General features: G+C 45.7%; 1 protein-coding gene across 1 annotated transcript in view; it reads left to right on the top strand.

The window, feature by feature from the left end:
- The window catches only part of FIG4 (FIG4 phosphoinositide 5-phosphatase), a 380,709-nt gene that overhangs the window by 7,469 nt on the left and 351,797 nt on the right, over nucleotides 1-21,443 (top strand). Inside the window, exon 2 of the mRNA XM_075595029.1 lies at nucleotides 3,775-3,897. Coding sequence (XP_075451144.1) covers nucleotides 3,835-3,897 — 63 coding nt within the window. The 5' untranslated portion in view covers nucleotides 3,775-3,834. The remainder of the gene's footprint in view (nucleotides 1-3,774; nucleotides 3,898-21,443) is intronic.

Raw genomic sequence — 21,443 nt, forward strand, 5'->3', positions numbered from 1 at the left:
TTAACCTCTTACCCATATCCCTTACCGTAAAAAACCTAACCCTGTACCCTAATCCCCTACCCTAGAAACTTTAATCCTTTACCCTAATTCCCCATGCTAAAAACCTAACCCCTATCCTTCACCCACTACCCTAACCTCTAAAACCCCTTAAACTTTACATTATCGTAGGACGGGCCTGCGGCTGAGGGTCCCTCTGCTGTCACACGCCAGCGGAGGCTTGGCCTCGGCATGACAGCCGCGACAAAATGTCCGAATCCATGCCAGTGCGCCGCCCATTCCCTTAGTCTGACACATTTGGAGGCGCACCACAGAATGGCCCCAGCTATTGTATTTCATCCAGACAATGACTTCCAGAGCCTGATTCCCTATGTTTTTTTTTTTTTAATTAAAATTGGGGAAATTATTATAATAGCAATAAAAATTGCATTCTATGTTTTGCCTACACACTATAGAACAAAACGGATACGATTGTCTCACATATACTCTGTATCAAACAAACAAACAAACAAAAAAGGGTGTGTGCGCACATTTTAAGTGAAAATTTGTTGTCTTTTGTCACAGAAATTGTATTTATGATGGTAATGTTTTTAATTAAGAATCAAAACACAATTTCAGTGACAAAACGCAAAGAAGTGTGACATAGACTGTGTGTGCTTGGCACCCCCCCCCCACCCCCACTGTTTTAGCTATTTGCACCTCTATATTGATACTAACTGAATTCCTCGTGTGTGTGACTGTGTGTGTGTGACTGTGTCTGTTTCAGCACCGGGATTTCGGGGGACGCGGCTCTCTCACAGTCCCTCTCTTCTTCCCACCACAGCCTTGTTGCAGGGTCACAGCTGAAAAGCTGTGCAATGCAGCAAGCATAAGCTTATAGGGGTCCATGTAAAGCTAAAAGCAAAGAAGCAAAAAGTGTCACTGTGTGCTCATTTGCATGTAATTTCCCAGAATCCCTTGCTGCAGTGGAAGCACTGTAAGCTGGGTGATAATGGTGAAAGGTGGGGTTGCAGACCTGTCTAAGACATGCAAATGAGCACACAGTAATATTTCCATTTGAGATATATATTTTTGTTTTTAAGAGCTGGACACTCAGGGAACAAGGTACATAACCCTGCAGCCATCAAAGCGCTATGGAGCCCGATTGGCAATATCTGCCATTGACTTTAATGGATGATATCGCCAATTCAGCCATGCTTGCACATATCACTCTTTTGATGACTCCAGGGCATCATGTGAGTTCAACTCCTGTAGCTTCTGGGGGAGATTGCTATTTTAACTACAGCCAGTGGTATCTGGATAGCTCTGTGTGCCAGTGTGGTCTAGGACAGGGGTGCACAATCTTTCTCCCCTGCGCCACCCTGCCGGCTCTCCCCTCCTGCTCATGGCCCCCTCCTTACCTTGGCTCCGGCGTTCTGACGTCACATTACCATGGCAACGTGGCGTCACTTGACACAACGTTGCCATGGCGACACGTCACCAGGAGCCGTCCGACTCTAAGCCAAGGTAAGGAACCTAACAGAGGCCGTCGCTAATTTTAATGCCTTCGGGAAGAGCGCGGGGGCCTCTGTAAATTGCGCACGGGCCCCGCCCACCCCAAAAATTTCCCCCCAGTTTGCGCACCCCTGGTTTAGGACATTTGGTCGCAGCCGTTATGCCGCGATCGAATCTCCGCCGACGTTTAGCCGCCGCTTACCTCGCCACTGGGACATTTCTCTGCCGGCCGCTTCACCGGCAAGGAAAACCCCTAACTGTACCCGAAAAACTCCTCATCTTAATCCCTAATACAACGCTACCCCTACCCTAAAACTCCTAATATTAATCCCTAATACAACGCTACCCCTACCCTAAAAACTCTTAATCTTAATCCCTAATACAACGCTACCCCTACCCTAAAAACTCTTAATCTTAATCCCTAATACAACGCTACCCCTACCCTAAAACTCCTAATATTAATCCCTAATACAACGCTACCCCTACCCTAAAACTCCTAATATTAATCCCTAATACAACGCTACCCCTACCCTAAAACTCCTAATATTAATCCCTAATACAACGCTACCCCTACCCTAAAACTCCTAATATTAATCCCTAATATAAACGCTACCCCCTGCCCTAAAACTCCTAATATTAATCCCTAATATAAACGCTACCCCCTGCCCTAAAAACTCCTAATTTTAATCCCTAATACTAACGCTACCCCCTACCTTAAACACTTTAACCTCTTACCCATATCCCTTACCGTAAAAAACCTAACCCTGTACCCTAATCCCCTACCCTAAAAACTTTAACCCTTTACCCTAATTCCCCATGCTAAAAACCTAACCCCTATCCTTTACCCACTACCCTAACCTCTAAAACCCCTTAAATTAACTTTACATTATCGTAGGACCGGCCTGCGACTGAGGGTCCCTCTGCTGTCACACGCCAGCGGAGGCTTGGCCTCGGCATGACAGCCGCGACAAAATGTCCGAATCCATGCCAGTGCGCCGCCCATTCCCTTAGTCTGACACATTTGGAGGCGCACCACAGAATGGCCCCAGCTATTGTATTTCATCCAGACAATGACTTCCAGAGCCTGATTCCCTATGTTTTTTTTTTTTTTTTTTATTAAAATTGGGGAAATTATTATAACAGCAATAAAAATTGCATTCTATGTTTTGCCTACACACTATAGAACAAAACGGATACGATTGTCTCACATATACTCTGTATCAAACAAACAAACAAAAAAGGGTGTGTGCGCACATTTTAAGTGAAACTTTGTTGTCTTTTGTCACAGAAATTGTATTTATGATGGTAATGTTTTTAATTAAGAATCAAAACACAATTTCAGTGACAAAACGCAAAGAAGTGTGACATAGACCGTGTGTGCTTGGCACGCCCCCCACTGGTTTAGCTATTTGCACCTCTATATTGATACTAACTGAATTCCGTGTGTGTGTGACTGTGTCTGTTTCAGCACCGGGATTTCGGGGGACGCGGCTCTCTCACAGTCCCTCCCTTCCCACCACAGCCTTGTTGCAGGGTCTCCTTTTTCTCCCTGCCCGGTGTTCCCAGGCTCCTTCTTCCCCTTGGTCTGACTTCTCTTACGGGTTGCGCATGCGCAGCGTTGAGTCCCGACATCATGACGTCACTTCCGTGATGCATTTTCGTTACAACCAATGACATTTTCCCCATCAAAACTCTGTAGGTGCCTTCAAATAAGTTTAACTTCAAAACAATTGAGATACCCTTATTTACCCACAAGAGGTCAGGCGTGAGCCATCTTGTATCTTAAATGACATCTCTGTGTGTTTGCATTTTCTGGGTCAGCACAGACATTTTCCCTTTCCTAGCAGCATCACCAGTGCCGTCAGAAGCAGAACTCAAAGGAATTAACGAGGAATCTAAAAACCCAGGAGCCTGGGACCAATAACATCACATTATACTGCAATGTGTCACCCTCATGATACCCTGGGGCACAGTAAGGATATCTCAATTGTAGTATTTTCCATTTCATTTTCTCTTGAAACTTAAGTATTTAACACCTTTTATATAAAAGTATGTAAACGATCTGTAAAGTTGCTTCAATTTAAATACGCCGGGTTCCCTATAATGGATTCATACAGTGGAAATGCCCAAGTAGATGTGACAACCAGAAAATAACAACAATCTATATCTTTGAGTATGACTTCATGATTTTTAGATGATCCATTTGTTCATGTTTTCTGCGTTTTTTGGCTCGTGAAGAATGAGCACTAAAACCTTTTCACGTGATTTGTTTGTTTTGTGCAGGCCTTGTTTGTAAGATAAACCACTGCGGTAACCCAGCAGCTGAACAATAAAATCACCATCATGCCGCCTGCTGCTCCGATCATAAGTGGCATACAGAAGCTGATACTTTATGAGACTAGAGCGGTAAGTAACTGCATACTGTGCTATTTTGATGTTTGGGTGCATAATTGCTAAATATCAGCATATATCCAGGTCACTTATACTATGATCTAAGGCATGTGCTGTTTAAAAGGTAGCAGCTTAATCTGCATTGGAAACCATAAAGGCAAGAGCTTTGGTTGTTCCCCTGCCCCTCCCCCCCCCCCCCACCTTTTTGATGCACGAATTTAACATTTCATTCAATGCAATGCATCAAGGTTCACAGACTATTGCGGCCTGCTACCTCTGTGCTTCTGAAAGCGGCAGGTTCAAACTCCAGCAATGCTTTTCAGATTTAATTTGAAACGGACACAACGAAAAATACAAAGCCATAAAGATAATGTACGTGATCCCGAAAACAGTTTATATGCATAAGAGGTTAAGTACTACTAAACCAGAAAAGTTAAACCCAGTTGTGGCCACTCATCCTCCCGTCTGGATGAAATGATAATACTAAAAAACTTAATTGGAATAAAGATGAAAATAATGGGTAATAAAAAACGTCGATCAACGCCATAGTGACCAAATGACAGCAGTAAGTGCTGAGGCCTGAAGAGTATAAGGACACCTGTGGAGTAGCAATAAGACCAAAATATCCACACGTATTACTGTATCATAAATAAACCCTAACACAGTGGGTAATGGGGAGGTGTGGTGGGGGGGGGGGTTAAACCAACTGAATGAGTATACAGCTGCATATAGGTATACTACTAATGATAAATTGCAATAACTACGTCCTAGTGTAAATAGCTAGTTTGATGAGTTTATAGAAGCCGTGTGAACTACGTTATACTTTAGTAGAAAAACCCACACTTGGTCAATAATGGACATAGAAACAGGTAGCTAGATATACTAAATTGGAGTAGTAGCATGATGTGCCACTAGTGGATAGCAATATAAATGGGATGAATCAGAGTCTTCTGATTAGGTGATCTAATAAAATCAGCAGATTGAAGATTAATATGCGCCTAAGAGAGATAATCGCAGTATATGGAGATTCTGTAACCTAGCGTGTCGCTAGCATGAAGAGCGGAGAAGTATGTTGCCTGCGACTTGCTGTTTAATCGGGATCCGCTTGTATGGTGATGTGGTAGAGGATCGTGGGGGAGGGAGAAAGCTTGGGGGGGAGGGAGAGAGCGTGGGGGGGAGGGAGATGGGGAGGGGGAGAGAGCGCGGGGAGGGGGAGAGTGTCACGGTTGTGCTCGCCACAAACTCGGGTCGGACCGCGTGGCTGAGGTAGGGTTGTAAAAGCACCGACCTTAAACCTCGCAGGCTGATCCGGATTGCGCAGTTCATAGTCGTACGTAGCAGGGTCTGGATTGGAGAAGACAGCATCGTCGTTGTACAAGCCAGGGTCAGGATAGGAGACGTCAGAATAAACATTGTCCAAGCAGGAGTTCGGCAACAGGGAGTCAGGAGAACCCCGCTTCGGCTTATGAGCGCGGGAGGGGTCTCTGCGCGTGCGGCGACCATGGCCCATGGTACTGGTCTCAGAGGTGGAAGATAGACCAGATTTACACACCGCCTAGCTGCACGGTTAAACCAGTGCTACAGCGCAAGAGTCCTGAGCGGGCTAGGGAATCCTCTGTAGCAGCGCAGGAACCAGGACACGGCCTCTCTAGATTAGGGAAAGAGTAGGCCCCAGGAACCAGGAAGCTGTAGATACACAGGGAGACCTCCGCTTCAGTGTAGGAATCCAGGAGACTGAAGGACGCAGGGGTGAAACCTCCGCTTCAGTGCAGGAATCCAGGAGGCTGAAGGACGCAGGGACGAAACCTCTGCTTCAGCACAGGGGAACAGGAAGCTGAAGGACGCAAGGGAAACCTCCGCTTCAGCACAGGAGAACAGGAAGCTGAAGGACGCAAGGGAAACCTCCGCTTCAGCACAGGAGAACAAGCAAGAGCTTGTGGCAGAACAGTTGGTGACATCCGGTAAGGACTATGCTCGGCAAGGAGCATTATGGGAAGGCAATACTTAAAGGCCAGCAGGCCAATCCCCAGCGGGGGTGTGAAGGTATTGCTCCAATGAAAGAATGCAAGTCTAGGTTGCATAATAGGCTGCACAGCTGCAGTAGATACCAGAGGGAGTGTGTATAGCTTTTGGTGAGTGAATCCAGGCTGCAGCAAACATCAGGAGAGCTGTTCCAGAACTGCACCGGTCTGCAAGGTAAGGTAACCAGTAACCCGCGGAGCGGATTCCTGACAGAGAGCTGCTCATGAGCGCCAGCTCGCTCGCTCCGCTCTTCTCTTCACCCTGGACGAGGCCTAAGGCTCTGATACAGGGGATACCCATTGGGCAATTTCTTCGACTCAAGAGAAATTGCAGTAGTATGATTGAGTTCGCGAAACAGGCACTGCTCATGAAAACTCACTTGCTGGAAAGAGGCTATAGTAACAAGACTATCAAAAAAGCCTATAAAAGGGCCAAATTCATGTCTCATACTGATCTCCCCAAAGACAAACATCCCGATATATATATTTCCCCAGTTGATGTGTATGTATATACACATGCGCGCGCCGCAAGAAATGTGGGCAAAACAGCGTGTCTTGGAAAACATTGGCTCAGTCAGAAACCATATGGATACACCCTTTGCCATACACATTAACCAGTGCCACAATGGAGATCTCACCAGCCTACATTACATAGTGGACAGGTAGATGAAGGCAGTGCACTGCATAAAAAAGCAGGAGGAGGCTCACAAGTGCATAAAAAAGGCTTTATTCCATAAACATGACCCTTAAGAGCAACAGCAGGTGACACACCTACGCGTTTCGGGCCGTGTCACCTTGATAAAGGGCACACGGCCCGAAACGTGTAGGTGTGTCACCTGCTGTTGCTCTTACGGGTCATGTTTGATCCACTTATGGAATAAAGCCTTTTTTATGCACTTGTGAGCCTCCTGCTTTTATTAGGCAGTGCACTGCCTTCATCTACTTGTCTCCTGTTTATTCTGCTTGGTGGACTGCATGCCGTCCTGAGGGAATCACCGCAATAGGACCGCACACAGGATCTTGGAAGCAAACAGTGAGTCATTCCTGTGGGTTTCTATCCCTTTATTCAGCACTGTATGGGACAAGTTATGTACTGTGTATATGTGCCAGTGAGCACTAGGTACTAGTCCCCCATCCCTATTAGGGTCATTGTCAATGTATAGAGTATTCATTGGAGAGGTCCTAGCGGAGAAATCAATATTTATGAATGGGACTTATTAACTTTTGATGCACTGGTTACCTACACTCTACGTTACATAGGGATTGACCAGTACTCACCAGGTATAAGAGGAGGCGACTGGGACAAAGAACACTTGAAAAAAGAATCCCGGTGGATTTACATGCTCCAAACACTGGCATCCAGAGGATTTGATGAGAGTTTTGTGTTTACACCTTTCATCAAAACCCCAGGGATCTATTTCTATAATCTACTATGTGCCCCAATGAATGCAGCGATAGCTTTGAAAATATTGTAATGTTGCTGTTTCTGCTTCAATGATAATACGATTATGTAGCAATAATAGGCACCTGTAAGGAATCCGCTCCACGGTTTACTGGTTACCTTACCTTGCAGACCGGTGCAGTCCTGGAACAGCTTTCCTGAGGTTTGCTGCAGCCTGGATTCACTCAAAGCAATACACACTCCCTCTGGTATCTACTGCAGCTGTGCAGCCTTTCATTGCAAACTATACTTGCATTCACTCATTAGGGGCAGGACCTTCACACCCCCGCCGGGGATTGGCCCGCTGGCCTTTAAGTATTGCTTGCCCATAATGCTCCTGGCCGAGCATAGTCCTTCCTGGATGTCACTATCTGTTCTGCCACAAGCCCTCGCTTGTTCCTGTCTCTCATGCTGAAGCGGAGTATTCTCCTTGTTGTCTGCAGCTCCAGGTTTCCTAAGGCCGGCTGCAATATTCACGGAGCGGTCTGCTCCAGTCTCCTGTGTTGTAGCTGAGTACTCTTCTTGTTCACTTCAGCTCCTTGTTCCTGGGACCGGCTGCTATATTCACGCAGCGGTCCACTCCTGTTCTCCTGTGCTGAAGCAGAGGTTTCGTCCCTGCGTCCTTCAGCCTCCTGGATTCCTGCACAGTAGCGGAGGTTTCCCTGTGTATCTTCAGCTTCCTGGTTCCTGGGGCCTACTCTTTCCCTAATCTAGAGAGGCCGTGTCCTGGTTCCTGCGCTGAGACAGAGGATTCCCTAGCCCGCTCAGGACTCTTGCGCTGTAGCACTGGTGCACCCGTGCAGCAAAGCGGTGTGCTACTCTGGTCTGCTTACCATCTCCTGTGACCAGCACCATGGGCCATGGCCGTCGCTCGCGCAGAGCCCAACCCCGCGCTCCTAAGCTGAAGCGGGGTTCTCCTGACTACATGTTGCCGAACTCTTGCCTGAACAATGTTTATCCTGATGTCTCCTGTCCTGACCCTGGCTTCTACAACGACGACACTGTCTTCTCCAATCCTGATCCTGCGACATATGACTACGAACTGCGCAATCCGGATCAGCCTGCGCGGTCTCAGGTCGGTGCTTTTACAACCCCACCTCAGCCTCGCGGTCCGGTCCTGGTTTGTGGCGAGCAGAACCCTGACAGTATGCTCGGCCGCACAAACGCGGTCCGACCCTGGTTTGTGGCGAGCAGAACCCTGACAGCACCATCCCAAGAAGTGGGTCCTTACTAAGGAATCCTGCCCCTTATTCTATCTTATGGACCTATGGTTGTCCATACCTGAATGTTGCTAATGATGATTAAAAAACCACCTGCACCGAAGGAGGCTCTTTTACTCACTTTTTGATTTAAGTTAACCCCCACACACCTACCTTTACCTTGTGGGGGGGGGGGGGGGTTCAGATATTATCCGTTTAAATATTTTTTTGTTGGACTAATAATTGTGCTCATTTTTCTACCATTGAGAAACTATATTCATCAACCTGAATGTCAAAGAAAGATTGTATCCAATTATACACGTGTGCATTCTCCCTCTTTTATCTGTCTCAGGTGTATCCCTGGCAGTGCATGGGAACTATTTTTTAAATTTACATGTATGAGCAGGGCTTCTTCAATCTGCACTAGGTCGCCCCAAGTTTCACCATGGTCCCCTGCTCTATGCCTTTTTCAGCATACTGTATACAACCGTAGGCATTGCTGATAGATAGGGGGGAATCCAACTTTAAATGTATGTTTCACTGCATGCAGGACTTTGTTATAAATGAGTCCCACAACAATTAGATACTACAGTAGGAGTTGACACTGTCTCAGATACACTTTGTATGTATATAAGCAGCTGATTTGTTCCCAGTCTTTATAATTCATAGAGGGTACTGATCCCTGTTTTTTCATATCATAATTATCATGCTAAAAGTGCCTTGCGTTTTGTACACCAGATGCAGCAGCCTCTAATTGATTTCTGAAATTAACTGTCTGCAGTGGTTTTCCAGGCTAAGATACGTGACTAAAAGCTGCTTAGCAGTAAAAACAGATACTTCGCTTCAGCAGTTCCACTGATAGGTAGTAAAGTAATAATTCACAGAAGGTACTGATCCCAGTCTATACATATTACCAACACCATGCTAAATATGCTTTACGTATTGTACACTAGATACAGTAGCCTCTAACTGATTGCGTTCATTAACTATCTGCAGCAGTTTTAATGACTATGATACGCTACTAAAGCCACTTAAAAGTGATTACCAATACTGACCCTTCAGCAGTTTCATTTATCACCTACCACACAACAAGCTATAACTATACTTAGGGTATTGATTGCTCTAGTTTAGCTTCTGTATGTGCTGTACCTGTTGCCAACAATATACCTACGCTTTCTATGAGCCGATACTGGGCTTTACATCATATAGCCACTGTGCCCTCTGCTCCTAAACACCCTTTTGTCATGTTCTCATTTGATATGCACCGTGTGTACTTTAGCCTTTAAGCTAAGTAGTCAATTGTTATTGTATTGTATGTCTTTATTTGTATAGCGCCATAAATGTACATAGCGCTTCACAGTAGTAATACACACAGTAATCATCTCAATAACAAATAATATAAATAACAGGTCATGGGAATAAGTGCTTCAGACAGACGTAACATTTAGGAAGAGGAGTCCCTGCTCCGAGAAGCTTACCGTCTAATTGGTATGTAGGAGGAACGTACAGAGACAGTAGGAGGGCCTTTTAGTAAGTGCTTCTGCAGGGGGCCAAGCTTTATGTATCATGTGTCAAGTAATATCTACGGTGCTAATCGTTTGCTTCTTTAAGCAAGTGGGTCTTAAAGGTGGATAGAGAGGGTGCTAGTCGGGTATTGAGGGGAAGGGCATTCGAGAGATGTGGGGCAGTCAGTGAGAAAGGTTTAAGGCGGGAGAGGGCTTTAGAAACAAAGGGGGTAGAGAGCAGGCATCCTTGAGCAGAACGCAAGAGTCGGAATGGTGCATAGCGAGAAATTAGGGCTGAGATGTAAGGAGGGGCAGAAGAGAGTAAAGCTTTAAAAGTGAGGAGGAGAATTACATGTGTGATACGGGATTTGATAGGAAGCCATGAGAGCGATTTCAGCAGGGGAGACGCTGAGACAGATTTAGGAAAGAGTAAAGTGATTCTGGCAGCAGCGTTGAGGATAGACTGTAGGGGAGACAGGTGAGAGGCAGGAAGTCCGGACAGCAGGAGGTTACAGTAGTCGAGACAGGAGAGAATGAGGGCCCGAGTCAGAGTTTTAGCAGTTGAGCAACAGAGGAAAGGGCGTATCTTTGTAATATTGCGGAGGAAAAAGCGACTGGTTTTAGAGACGTTTTGAATGTGAGAGGAGAATGTGAGAGAGGAGTCGAGTGTGACCCCTAGGCAGCGTGCTTGGGCTACTGACCAATGTGTTGGGTGGGGTTCAGGAGTGTCAGCTCTTGGACCCAACTGTTGTAAAAGCATTCAGAAAAATTGAATAAAACTGCTCACCTATATAATCTTTAGTCCTAATTGTGGAAGAGTAGGTGCAAGGGAGGTAAACAATATATATAACACAGAGGGAACTCAAAAGAGATGGGTTCGAAGCACCCCACTATTTGCACTCGTTACCAAGGTAATAATTAGATGCTCCTTTATGCCAGATAGTCAGATCCCTTACAAGGAACTTTGAGCTACGAAAAAACAAAAAAATGTTATTACATAAATCATTATACACTTAATAGTTAAAATTATAAAATTCCCCACAGAGAAGTGGTAGAGAAGAGAGGAAGAAAATCCCTCCTCTCTTCTCTACCACTCCTCTGTGGGGAATTTTATAATTTTAACTATTAAGTGTATAATGATTTATGTAATAAAACTTTTTTGTTTTTTCGTCGCTCACAGTTCCTTGTAAGGGATCTGACTATCTGGCATAAAGGAGCATCTAATTATTACCTTGGTAACGAGTGCAAATGGTGGGGTGCTTTGGACCCATCTCTTTTGAGTTCCCTCTGTGTTGTAAAAGCATTACCTGTAATTATGCAACAATAAAGATTTGTTTGTGTTTTTACCTTTCCAGGGATGCCAGCAAGCAGGATTGCTGTGTTATGAGTTTCAAGGGGGGGGGGGGGTTGCGGAGAAAGTGTTGTCAGATTGTGTCTATCTAGCCAGGGCCCAGAGTTGCTGGTTCCCCTAAAAATGTACCCAGGAATCAGATTGGATTCCTGGATGCATATAGACACATTGTCTCAGTAATATCTCCCCCTGAAAACGCTTGCGCGACTCACCACTAGAGGTCCCTGCTTCAGCACAGACCAGAAAGGTAAATGGTGCAAAGGGATGTAAAGTATCCCTGTAACTATAAGGGGTCCTCAGGTTAGGGGGGATACCTAGTTACTGTAGGGGTCCCCAGGTTAGGGGGGATACCTAGTTACTGTACAGGTAACCCAGAACCTGCTTAGAGGTTCTCGGGGTACTCCAATCATCTATAAGGTTCTGAGGGGACATTTTAAAAGTCCAGTCCTAAGTTTATTGTATAGAGTGTGGGGAATATGGCTAGTAAGAAATAATGTACAGCTTCTTATTCTATTTCCCATAACCAAAAGACTGAGGATATTTTTAAAGTGTATATTTTATGGAACAGTGTGTTTTAAAACATATGCTTGTGCACAGTATTATGAGCTGGGACTTTCAGAACGTGCCACTGTGTCTACTCATACAGTGGAGATGAAAGCCATAGAGGATGTCTGAGGTGCAAGACCATTTGGACAGGAGGGGACGACTCTAGTATCCACGTCCTGAGATCAATGGACGCTCTTTGCATTTCCATATGCCTCACCAGACTGTCAGTCTGTCACCGCGAGTGGCATTGAGTGAACTAGGAACAGAGGTGCCAAATTGCACATGCACCTTGGTTCATTCAGATTTTCAGGTAACCCTGTTTTTTCTACCGGTTTGTCTCCGATTTGGTTGCTGAGAATATTCTCACACTTCTGCTAGGGGGGTAGTATTCTGTGAATTAAAGTCAGAGGTATTATAACCCCTTGCACCCACCAGATAGTGAGTTAGTTCTCCAGTCCTCTAAGATACTCAGATTCTAAGTTTCCAGTTTCAAGTCCCCAGCAAGAAAAGGGCTGCTTCAGCGAAACCTGTCTGCAATATTTTCTGTCCTGTTTTTGCAACTGTTATCAGGGTTAGGATTCCCTGCACCAAGGAGAGTCTAGATTGTTACCCCAATTCCCAAGTATGTGTGTCTTTTTGCTATATTTTGTGTATCATGGTGTGTGTGCCTTTTCTTGTGAATAAATTTACAATTTATTTAATTAACTCGTTTGGTCAATGCATGATCCTGGTAAAAAGGTGTAAATTGCCTCGACTCCCGTGACAAAGACTCATGCTGTATATCATGCACCATTTTAGTAGCTCTTCTTTCCACAATATCCACTGTATTTATGTTCTTCCGGAGATGTGGTCTCCACAACTTGTAAACGTACTCTATGTAAAGTGTTACCAATGATCTATAAAGTGGCATCAGTACATGTCTCTGCTGTTAATACCTTTCCTTATACAGACTAACATGCTGCGTGCTTTCCTCATGGCTTTGTTACATTGTATGCCTACGTGTAAGTCAGCTGACCTAATGACTCCCAGGTCCTTTACTGTAAAAAATCGTTCTCCTTTGATCTTTGATTTTGTCTCATCCCTCATTGGATCAGCCTATGTTAACCGTACAGACCTTAGGGTGAACATTTGCCTATCAAGATCTTTTTACTGTCTCTGGATATATGTGTAAATAATAGTCAAATGCCCTCTTTGACACTTATTTTCCAGAGAACAATGCCAGTTTTTCCACATAATATATAGTCTTACCTCAAACGTAATTCCTTCCACCCTTCATTAGTTTGGAGGGTCTTCTCTGCACTTTTTCAAATACAGATATATCTTGGGGATGGTCAGGCCGGGAACGGTGGCTGCGGGGGGCCCGGCCGGTTCTGCAAGTTGGGCCCGGCTCTCCCAGCTGCGGCCTCCTTCACTCTGGCGCGCACCTGGCCTCCCTCTCATGCTGGTGCGCGCCGGAAGCAGAGCCCAGCTTGTTCCCAGCGCACGCCGTCGTCAGAAAGGCCCGGCGCGCACCAGCATCACAAGCTCGGCGTGGGAGGGCCGCAGCTGGGGCCAGGGCCCGGCAAGAGCTGGGGGCCCAACACCTGTTGTGGCTTTCCCCCCCTATCGGCGACGCTGCTCCTGTATGACTACAGTCTCATTATTGTGTTCATATGTCTTTCTAAGCTTACTATGGCATAATTATATAATATTTTGCTGTGATCTGTCTATAAGTGCCACATTTGGCACAATAATTGGTATGCCGCATACATGGGTGTGGAATATACAGAAACACAGTAATGCGTTTATTCCATTAGACATACAGATGACAGCTTTAAAACTCTAAGTCCGTTATTTTGTTTCTCCTGTGCCCATGGACAAAACAAACAGTCTGTAATGTGGGTATTACTGTACATTGCATCATTAGGTTTTTTTTAAAGAAAAGTAATGCAAAAGTGATAGTTTGCCCTTCTGTAACAGGGGACTTACCCTGTTCAGAAAACTTGCCTCTAATCCAGCAGTGTGTTGGTTAATTGACCAGCACCTGGCTGATTAGAGGTGTTAGAAAAAGCCTGCCTCTGAGACTGGAAGTGAGACTCCTTAGCAGACCTGGGAACTGAACAAGGTGACAGACGTCTTGAGCCTGCCTGAAGAGACTGCACGCTGCCAGCAAGACACAGGGGAAAGTACTTCTAAACCTGGACAACAAAGAAGCCTTCCCCTACAAGAGACAGATAAGACTTTCCTTTCTAAGACTTTTTGTATATCTGCACATATCAAGATATATGTGTAACGGACTTTCTGACCTGACTGACCCACCCAATCTCACATTGGCCCCTGTGGTCTAACCAGTCCCCATTACATGGTCGTGTCTGGTGGTGCACCTGTTGGCAACAGGACTCCTGAGTCTCCCACATGATGGTGTATGGGGAATGTCAACCCAGACAGGCAGCTGAGGTAGTGTGCTAGAGTCCTACCTACATACAGTGCAGCGCCTCCACCTCATCAGGATCTCTGCGTCCGCAAGGAGATGGTTCTGATGAGGAACTCCTTCTTGGTGGTGCTTTCCGCTGGAGAGTAACTTCACACTCACACAGTGGGGTTGTCTTGAAACAGGGCATCTTTATTGACAGTTTGGCAGACTGCCCCTCGCAGCTTGCAGCTCAGCCGCTCATCTTGTGATGTACTTTCCCTTCAAAAGGTCTACCCTCCCAATGGAGTTGGATCACCTCTCCCCTCAGGGAGATCACCACCTGTGCCAGGTCCCTGGACACAGTGTAGGCTCAGTTAGCCTTAATACTGCTGCCCTTGAGCTAGGACTGCCTCCCCTAGTTAGCACACTAGTGGGCTCCTTAACTTCCAACTGGAACCTAGTCATGTAGAACACCTAACTTTGCGCAGTGCTGTGCCTTATATACCTCAGGAACAGGCACATCTCTGATGTCACTAACGGTGGACTCAGAGCATGTTACCACTCCCCTTGAATACATATGACACCTCACCAGGGTGTGAGGGCAAACCTCCATGATTGATACTGGCAATCCTGCAACTTACCAGGTTTACTGCCAACATGAGAGAGAACTGTATGCCATTTTACAGCATGGCTACATATGTTTGGGTCTGGGAGACATGCTAATCTAAAGGGAGTTGTGGAATGCATAGGTTTCACTAGAAATACTCCCAAGTGGAACAGAAGCTTTGTTTGACCCCTTATTTGCATACGTTTGGATGATTTTCTTGTGTTAAAGAAACAGGCGCAATAAAAGCCTTATTTAATTTCACCTTAAAAAAAGTCTCCATTGCATACCTCTGCACATGTCCTCTTACACCTTCCTTTGTATGTATGTCTTTATTTAATATACGTGACAATCATATAAATAGCAAATAATTTCAATAACACAAAGGGGAGAAGTGCTTCTGACATAAAAGTGACATTTAGGAAAAGGAGTCCCTGCTCTGAAGAGCTTACAATCTAATTTGTTGCAACAAAAAACAAACAAAGATGCCCAAAACTACTTCCAATGTGACAAAAATACAGTGCAGTACCTATATATTCTCTTGAAAAAGGGTCATTTAGTTCAACCCTTTGACCAAAGCGTCTTAAGCCTGCAAGCCAACTTCAAGGCATGACCGTTTGCAGGTCCTAACACTCCCTGAGTTAAAATTATTATTTACCTGTATAATTACAGGAAGAATGATCAGCATTGGATCTGTCGTAACCCAGCAAAATGAAACTGACCTGGCAACTTTGGCCAAAGGGTTGAACTAAATTACCCTTTTTCAAGAGAATCAACTTGGAAAGTGGGGAGGGGCGAGCTTAAACTTTGGGGGGAGGGGCCACTAACTTCCCAAAAACAGCTGAGAACAGCTGCACATAGTTAATAAACACACAGATACCCAACAAGCTCTGAGAAACCCCAAACATTACCACGTAATATATATGTATAGAAGTGTCAAAAGGAGTGCTAGTGGGCGTGCATAAATGTATACAAAAAAAACAAACAAACAAAAATGCCCAAAGCTACTTCCAATGTGACAAAAATACACAGTGCAGTACCTATATATTCTCTTGAAAAAGGGTCATTTAGTTCAACCCTTTGGCCAAAGCGTCTCACACTTGCTCCCTTTTGAATGTGAGAGAAGAGTCGAGTGTGACCCCTAGGCAGCATGCTTGTGCTACTGGGTGAATGATAGTACTTACAACAGTAACGTGGAAGGAGGAAATAGGGTTAGGTTTGGAAGGAAGTATGAGGAGCTCTGTTTTTCCCATGTTAAGTTTACATCGGCGGAGGGCCATCCAGGATGATATAGCAGAGAGAAACTTTAGTCTGTAGAGCAGGTGTAAGGTCAGGGGTAGATAAGTAAGATAAGTAAGTAAGACAAGTAAATTTGTGTGTCATCAGCATAGAGGTGATATTTGAACCCAAGAGATGTGATTAGGTCACCTAGAGAGAGTGTGTAAAGAGAAAAGTATGAGGGGTTCCAGGACAGAGCCTTGGGGTACCCCCACAGAGCGATCGATAGAGGAGGAGGTGTTTTCAAAAGGGATACAAAGTACGATGGGAGAGGTAAGAGGAGATCCAGAATAGAGCTTTGTTACGAATACCAAGTATGGAGAATGTGAAGGAGAAGAGGGTGGTCCACAGTATCACATGCTGCAGAGAGGTTGAGTAATATGAGCAGAGTGTAATGACCTCTGTCTTTGGCAGCATAGAGGTCATTAGTTTTTTTTTACTGAGGGTTGTTTCAGTGGAGTGAGCAGTGTGGAAGCCAGATTGTAGAGGGTCTAGGAGAGAATAGGTGTTGAGAAAATTGAGCAAGTGAGAGACTACAAGACATTCAAGGAGTTTAGAGGCAAAAGACAGGAGGGAGACCGGTTGATAGTTAGAAAGACAGGGTCAAGCTTGCTGATTTTGAGTAATGGTATAACTGTTGCATGTTTTGAATGAAAAGGGAAAGGTACCAGAGTAGCAGGAGGAGGTAAAAATGTGTGTGAGCATAGGGATTATAGTAGGAGCAAGAGGTTTTAGGAGATGAGAGGGAATGGGGTCAAGAGGGCAGGTTTTAGAGGGAGAAGAGGAGATCAGCAACGACATCCTCATCTGTGACAGCAGATAAAGAGTCAAGGAATGCAGGGGGAGAGTTAGGAAGAGGTGTAGGATGGGAGGAGGATACAGAGGGGATGGCCTGACGTATGGATTCCACCTTTTCCTTGAAATACTGTAGTCGGCAAAGTCCTGGGGTTAGATGGAGGAAGAAGAACAGGCAGCAGAGGGAGGTCTGAGAAGGGAGTCAAAGACAGAGAAGAGTCGGCATGGATTAGACTTGTGCGTGTTGATTAGTGAAGAAAAGTAGGTTTGTTTAGCTTGAGAAAGGGCAGCGTTGAAACAGGATAGCATACATTTGTAGTGAAGGAAGTCTGCGAGAGTTTGAGATTTCCTCGAGGTGTTCAGAGGAACGCGTGTGGGAATTTAGCCAGGGTCTGGTGTTCAAAGGGCGAGAACGGCAGAGAGAAAGCAGGGCATGTAGATCAAGAGAGGTGGATAGGGCAGAGTTGTATTTCCTGACCATGTTGTCAGGGTCTGGAGCAGAGCTGAGAGAGGAGTGTAAAGTGGACTCAAAAGCTGGTAGGTTAATTGAGCGCAGGTCTCTGTAGAGACGAGGGGGTAGATGGAAGTGGCGAAGGGGAGAAGTGAGAGAGAGAAAATGAGATGAGGTTTTGTGAGAGGAAAAGGGGAAATGGAGAAATCAGAGAGAGAAAAACCAAGTCTAGGAAGTGGCCATCCTTGTGGGTGCTGGCTGCAGTCCACTGTTGAAGGCCAAAAGAAGAGGTTAGAGAGAGCAAGTGGGAAGCCCAAGAGAGAGAGGGGTTATCAGTGTGGCAGTTGAAGTTCCCAAGGAGAAGAATAGGGGAGTCTGAGGAGAGAAAGAAAGAGGATTCAAAGTGACAGAGAAAGTGTTTTTCCTTGTAAAGTATTGTAATCCCCCACTAATCAGTTTTCTCTTCTCTTTTTTCCCTCTCGTCTTCTGTTGAATATCCTGATCTGGCCAGTATGTGTCACTGTGTAGACAGCACAGTTCTCACAACTGTATAATAAGATGCATGTATTTTGAAATGTCATATCAGTGATTTATTATGGTACATAGCTCCGTGCTCTTCATGTAAATTATTGAGAGATCTGAATTGGAGAGAAAAAATAACAGGGGCAGAAGAGTAGCTGACTTAACACCTAATTTCCTATCTTTCACTTCAACTGGTTTCACTGGGAGCTGGTTGACTTGAAGCAGCAGCAATGGTGGAAGAAGCAACATACAGGTCTGCCACATGTCACTTATCTGAAGTACATCTCCATAGACCGTAGGCAGACTCTGTGAGAGATGGCTGTGCAGTTGCAGAGTACTGTGCATTGCTTCTCTCCCCACTGCTATCTGAGTTAAGGATGAGATTAAAACAGCTTCTTTTAAATTGAAAAGCTAGTAATTTTCACTATGGGTCTTTAAATATAAACAAATACAGATACTACCGGAGGATGCGATTCATTTAGGTAATCAGAGTGTGTGTATATAAGTATGTGTTTGTTGTAATTGGGGCATACTCTTTGATAAAGGGCCTAGCCCGAAACGCGTCAGAGTGGGTGGTTGCTCTTTTTTATGGTGTCTCCCCTTGTCGACCAATAAAGTCGTTTTAACCTATGGTGTGCTGGTTCCTGCCATTTGTCCCTGCGCTGTGCTCCACTTTCCTCCCAAGAGGCTATTCTCTCCAAATACAGTACAATTGTGTTCATAGGGAAGTCTATGGGGATTTTCAGAGGAAAATGCACTTCAGTGTCTATATCGAATTTTCCATTTCGACTTACAGGTATGACACCGCTTATGGACTAATTGCTGAAACTAGCACTGTGCGTTTACATGCCTGAGTTATAATGCAAGTGAACCGATTAATTTCAGGCCATTTAGTTTGTAGAAAGTAATAGAGATTAAGTACCCTCTTGACGTTGTATTCTTAGAAGTAATTCATGAGATTTAGAAATTGGAGAACAGTGGATGGAGTTTTGAAGCACAGGGATGAGAGTGAAAAGCTGTTCCTGCCTTCCCATTATGAGCTCTGAAGTGGGTGGGATAAGCAGCGCTGCGCAATCTTTCTTGCTTGCGCCCCCCCCTCCTCCTGCTTCCCTCCCTGCTCGTGCCTCCCCTCCCTTATCTCCTCTCCGGCTCCCGGCGTCAAATGACGTTGTGTAGTCACGTGACGTCACGTTGCCATGCCAAGTGACGTCACATGACTAACGCCGCGTTGCCATGGCGAAGCGTCGCCGAAGAGATGGTAAGTAAAGTTGCAGAGGCCTCACGCGATCCTTCGCCATTAATTTAAATGCCTTGGGGGAAGAGCCCGCGCCCTCCCCCCCTCCCTGAATAATCTTGCGCCCCCCAGTTTGCGCACTGCCGGGATAAAGGAAGAACAGAGGTGTTTTTATTCTTTATATTTATTTGGTACTAGCTGAGAGACCCGGCGTTGCCCGGGAGTACAATTTCCCGCTCCCCCCTCTCTCTCCACTCCCTGTGTCTGTTTCTCTGCTCCCCCCTCTCTGTTTGTGTTCCCCCCCCTGCACAGCTCAGTTCCCCCCCCCTACAGTGTTCTACACACACACACAGGGTCCCCCACACACACTGTCATCCCCCCACACAAACACACTGTCCCGTCCCCCACACACACACAAACTGTCGTCCTTCCCACCACACACACACACTGTGTGTCCCCCCCCCACACACACACACACTGTCGCCCCCCACACACATTTCCCCCCCCCCAAACACACACTGTGGTTCCCCCCACACACACACACGTTCCCCCCCACACACACACTGTCCGTCCCCCCACACACTGTCCCCCCCCCACCCACACACACACTGTCCGTCCCCCCCCCCCACACACACAGAGCCCCCTCCCCTGTTACAGGACCACAAAGCCCCCTCCCCTGTAATTGGAGTGGTGGCTGCAGCGTCTGTTAGTGGAGTGACTGGAGGGAGTGGGGTTGGTGGGGGCGAGGTGAGGACGGCGCCGAGGAGCGGCGGGTGGGAGTGGAGTGACCGGAGGGAGGGGGGTTGGTGGGTGAGAGGTGAGGACGGCGCCGAGGAGCGGCGGGTGGGAGTGGAGTGACCGGAGGGAGGGGGGTTGGTGGGGGAGAGGTGAGGACGGCGCTGTGGCCAATGACACGGGAACACAGGGCCAATCACACAGGGGGAACACAGGGCCAATCACACAGGGGGAAGACATACACACACAAACATTATTTGAGACGTATAGATACTGTATAGATAGAGAAGCAAGTAAAAATAGTTTTCTTGAAATTTCAGGGTACAAATTTAGAAAATTTAAAAATCCAACATTTTATTGTAAGAGTTTTTTGCCCTTGACACTTAACAAAAAAAAGTTGTAGGAGATGGAGAACATGAGGGATGGAAAAAAAATCTTTCCCAAAGTTTCGGGGCTCACAATTTAGAAATGAAAACATTTGACAACTGTCCTGAATTGTTGCTGTGAAGAGATTTCCATTGATGTACAATGTGAGTTGGTAGCAAAAAGACTGTAGTCAAGACAATTCCCACCCTCTGAAATTTCAGGGTCTAAATTTTAGAAATTCAAACCTCTCAACGAATTTCCTGTAAATCACTCTTGAGCTGCTTTTCATCACCATATAACATGAACGTGTAGAAACAAAATTGTAAAAAATCCAGTTTCTTCAAAATTTGAGGGTTCATATTTTTTAAAATCTGACACTTTTTGTGGAATGCACTAATGAAGAGCTTTCCATGGTTATATTACACGAATAGGTATCAAACCATTGTAGGCAATAAATGGTTTTCCAGAAAATGTTGGTGTCCAAATCTTGGAAATTCATACATCAGTGCTATAGAGACTTATCATGCCTATATTATTATTATATGGGTATGATGTACCACTGTACTACTCAATGGGTACAGGGTGGGTATAGTCAGTCCGGGGTGGGTGGTTAGGCCTCCCGGGTGGGTAGCGGGGCAGGGTGGGTTAACCCCTTAATTACTATAGCGGTTATTAACCTTTAGAGGCCATTAGAATGTCTTTATTATGTATGTATGCTTTCTGGCAACGGAGGACAGAGGGACCTGCTGGTGTGGTAAGTATGTGAACTTCCTCCTGGCGTGGGAGGGGTGATGGCGGTGCACTGCGTTTCAAATGCCGAATGATGCGTTCCAGGTAAAGGAAATGCGGCTGAAGCTGGTTTAAAGTATCAAAAAAGCAGCAATTTATTGAACATGAGACAGCATTGTTAAAAACAAAAGTCAGGGAAGGAGCCTCTGACGCGTTTCGTGCAGGTACTGCACTTTTCTGCTGCCGGTATCCCTCTGCATTTAAATGTCTCGCGTCACGTGACTGGGACATTTCAAAGCATAGGAAATTCCGGCACCCCATAAAGAGGCCTGTGTCTCGGGAAGCAGGGGGTCCCCGGACCTTAAACCAACGCGGTTCAGCTCTGGAGACCC

The sequence above is a fragment of the Ascaphus truei genome, chromosome 4 (assembly GCF_040206685.1).
Source record: "Ascaphus truei isolate aAscTru1 chromosome 4, aAscTru1.hap1, whole genome shotgun sequence".
NCBI classification, from domain to species: Eukaryota; Metazoa; Chordata; class Amphibia; order Anura; family Ascaphidae; genus Ascaphus; species Ascaphus truei.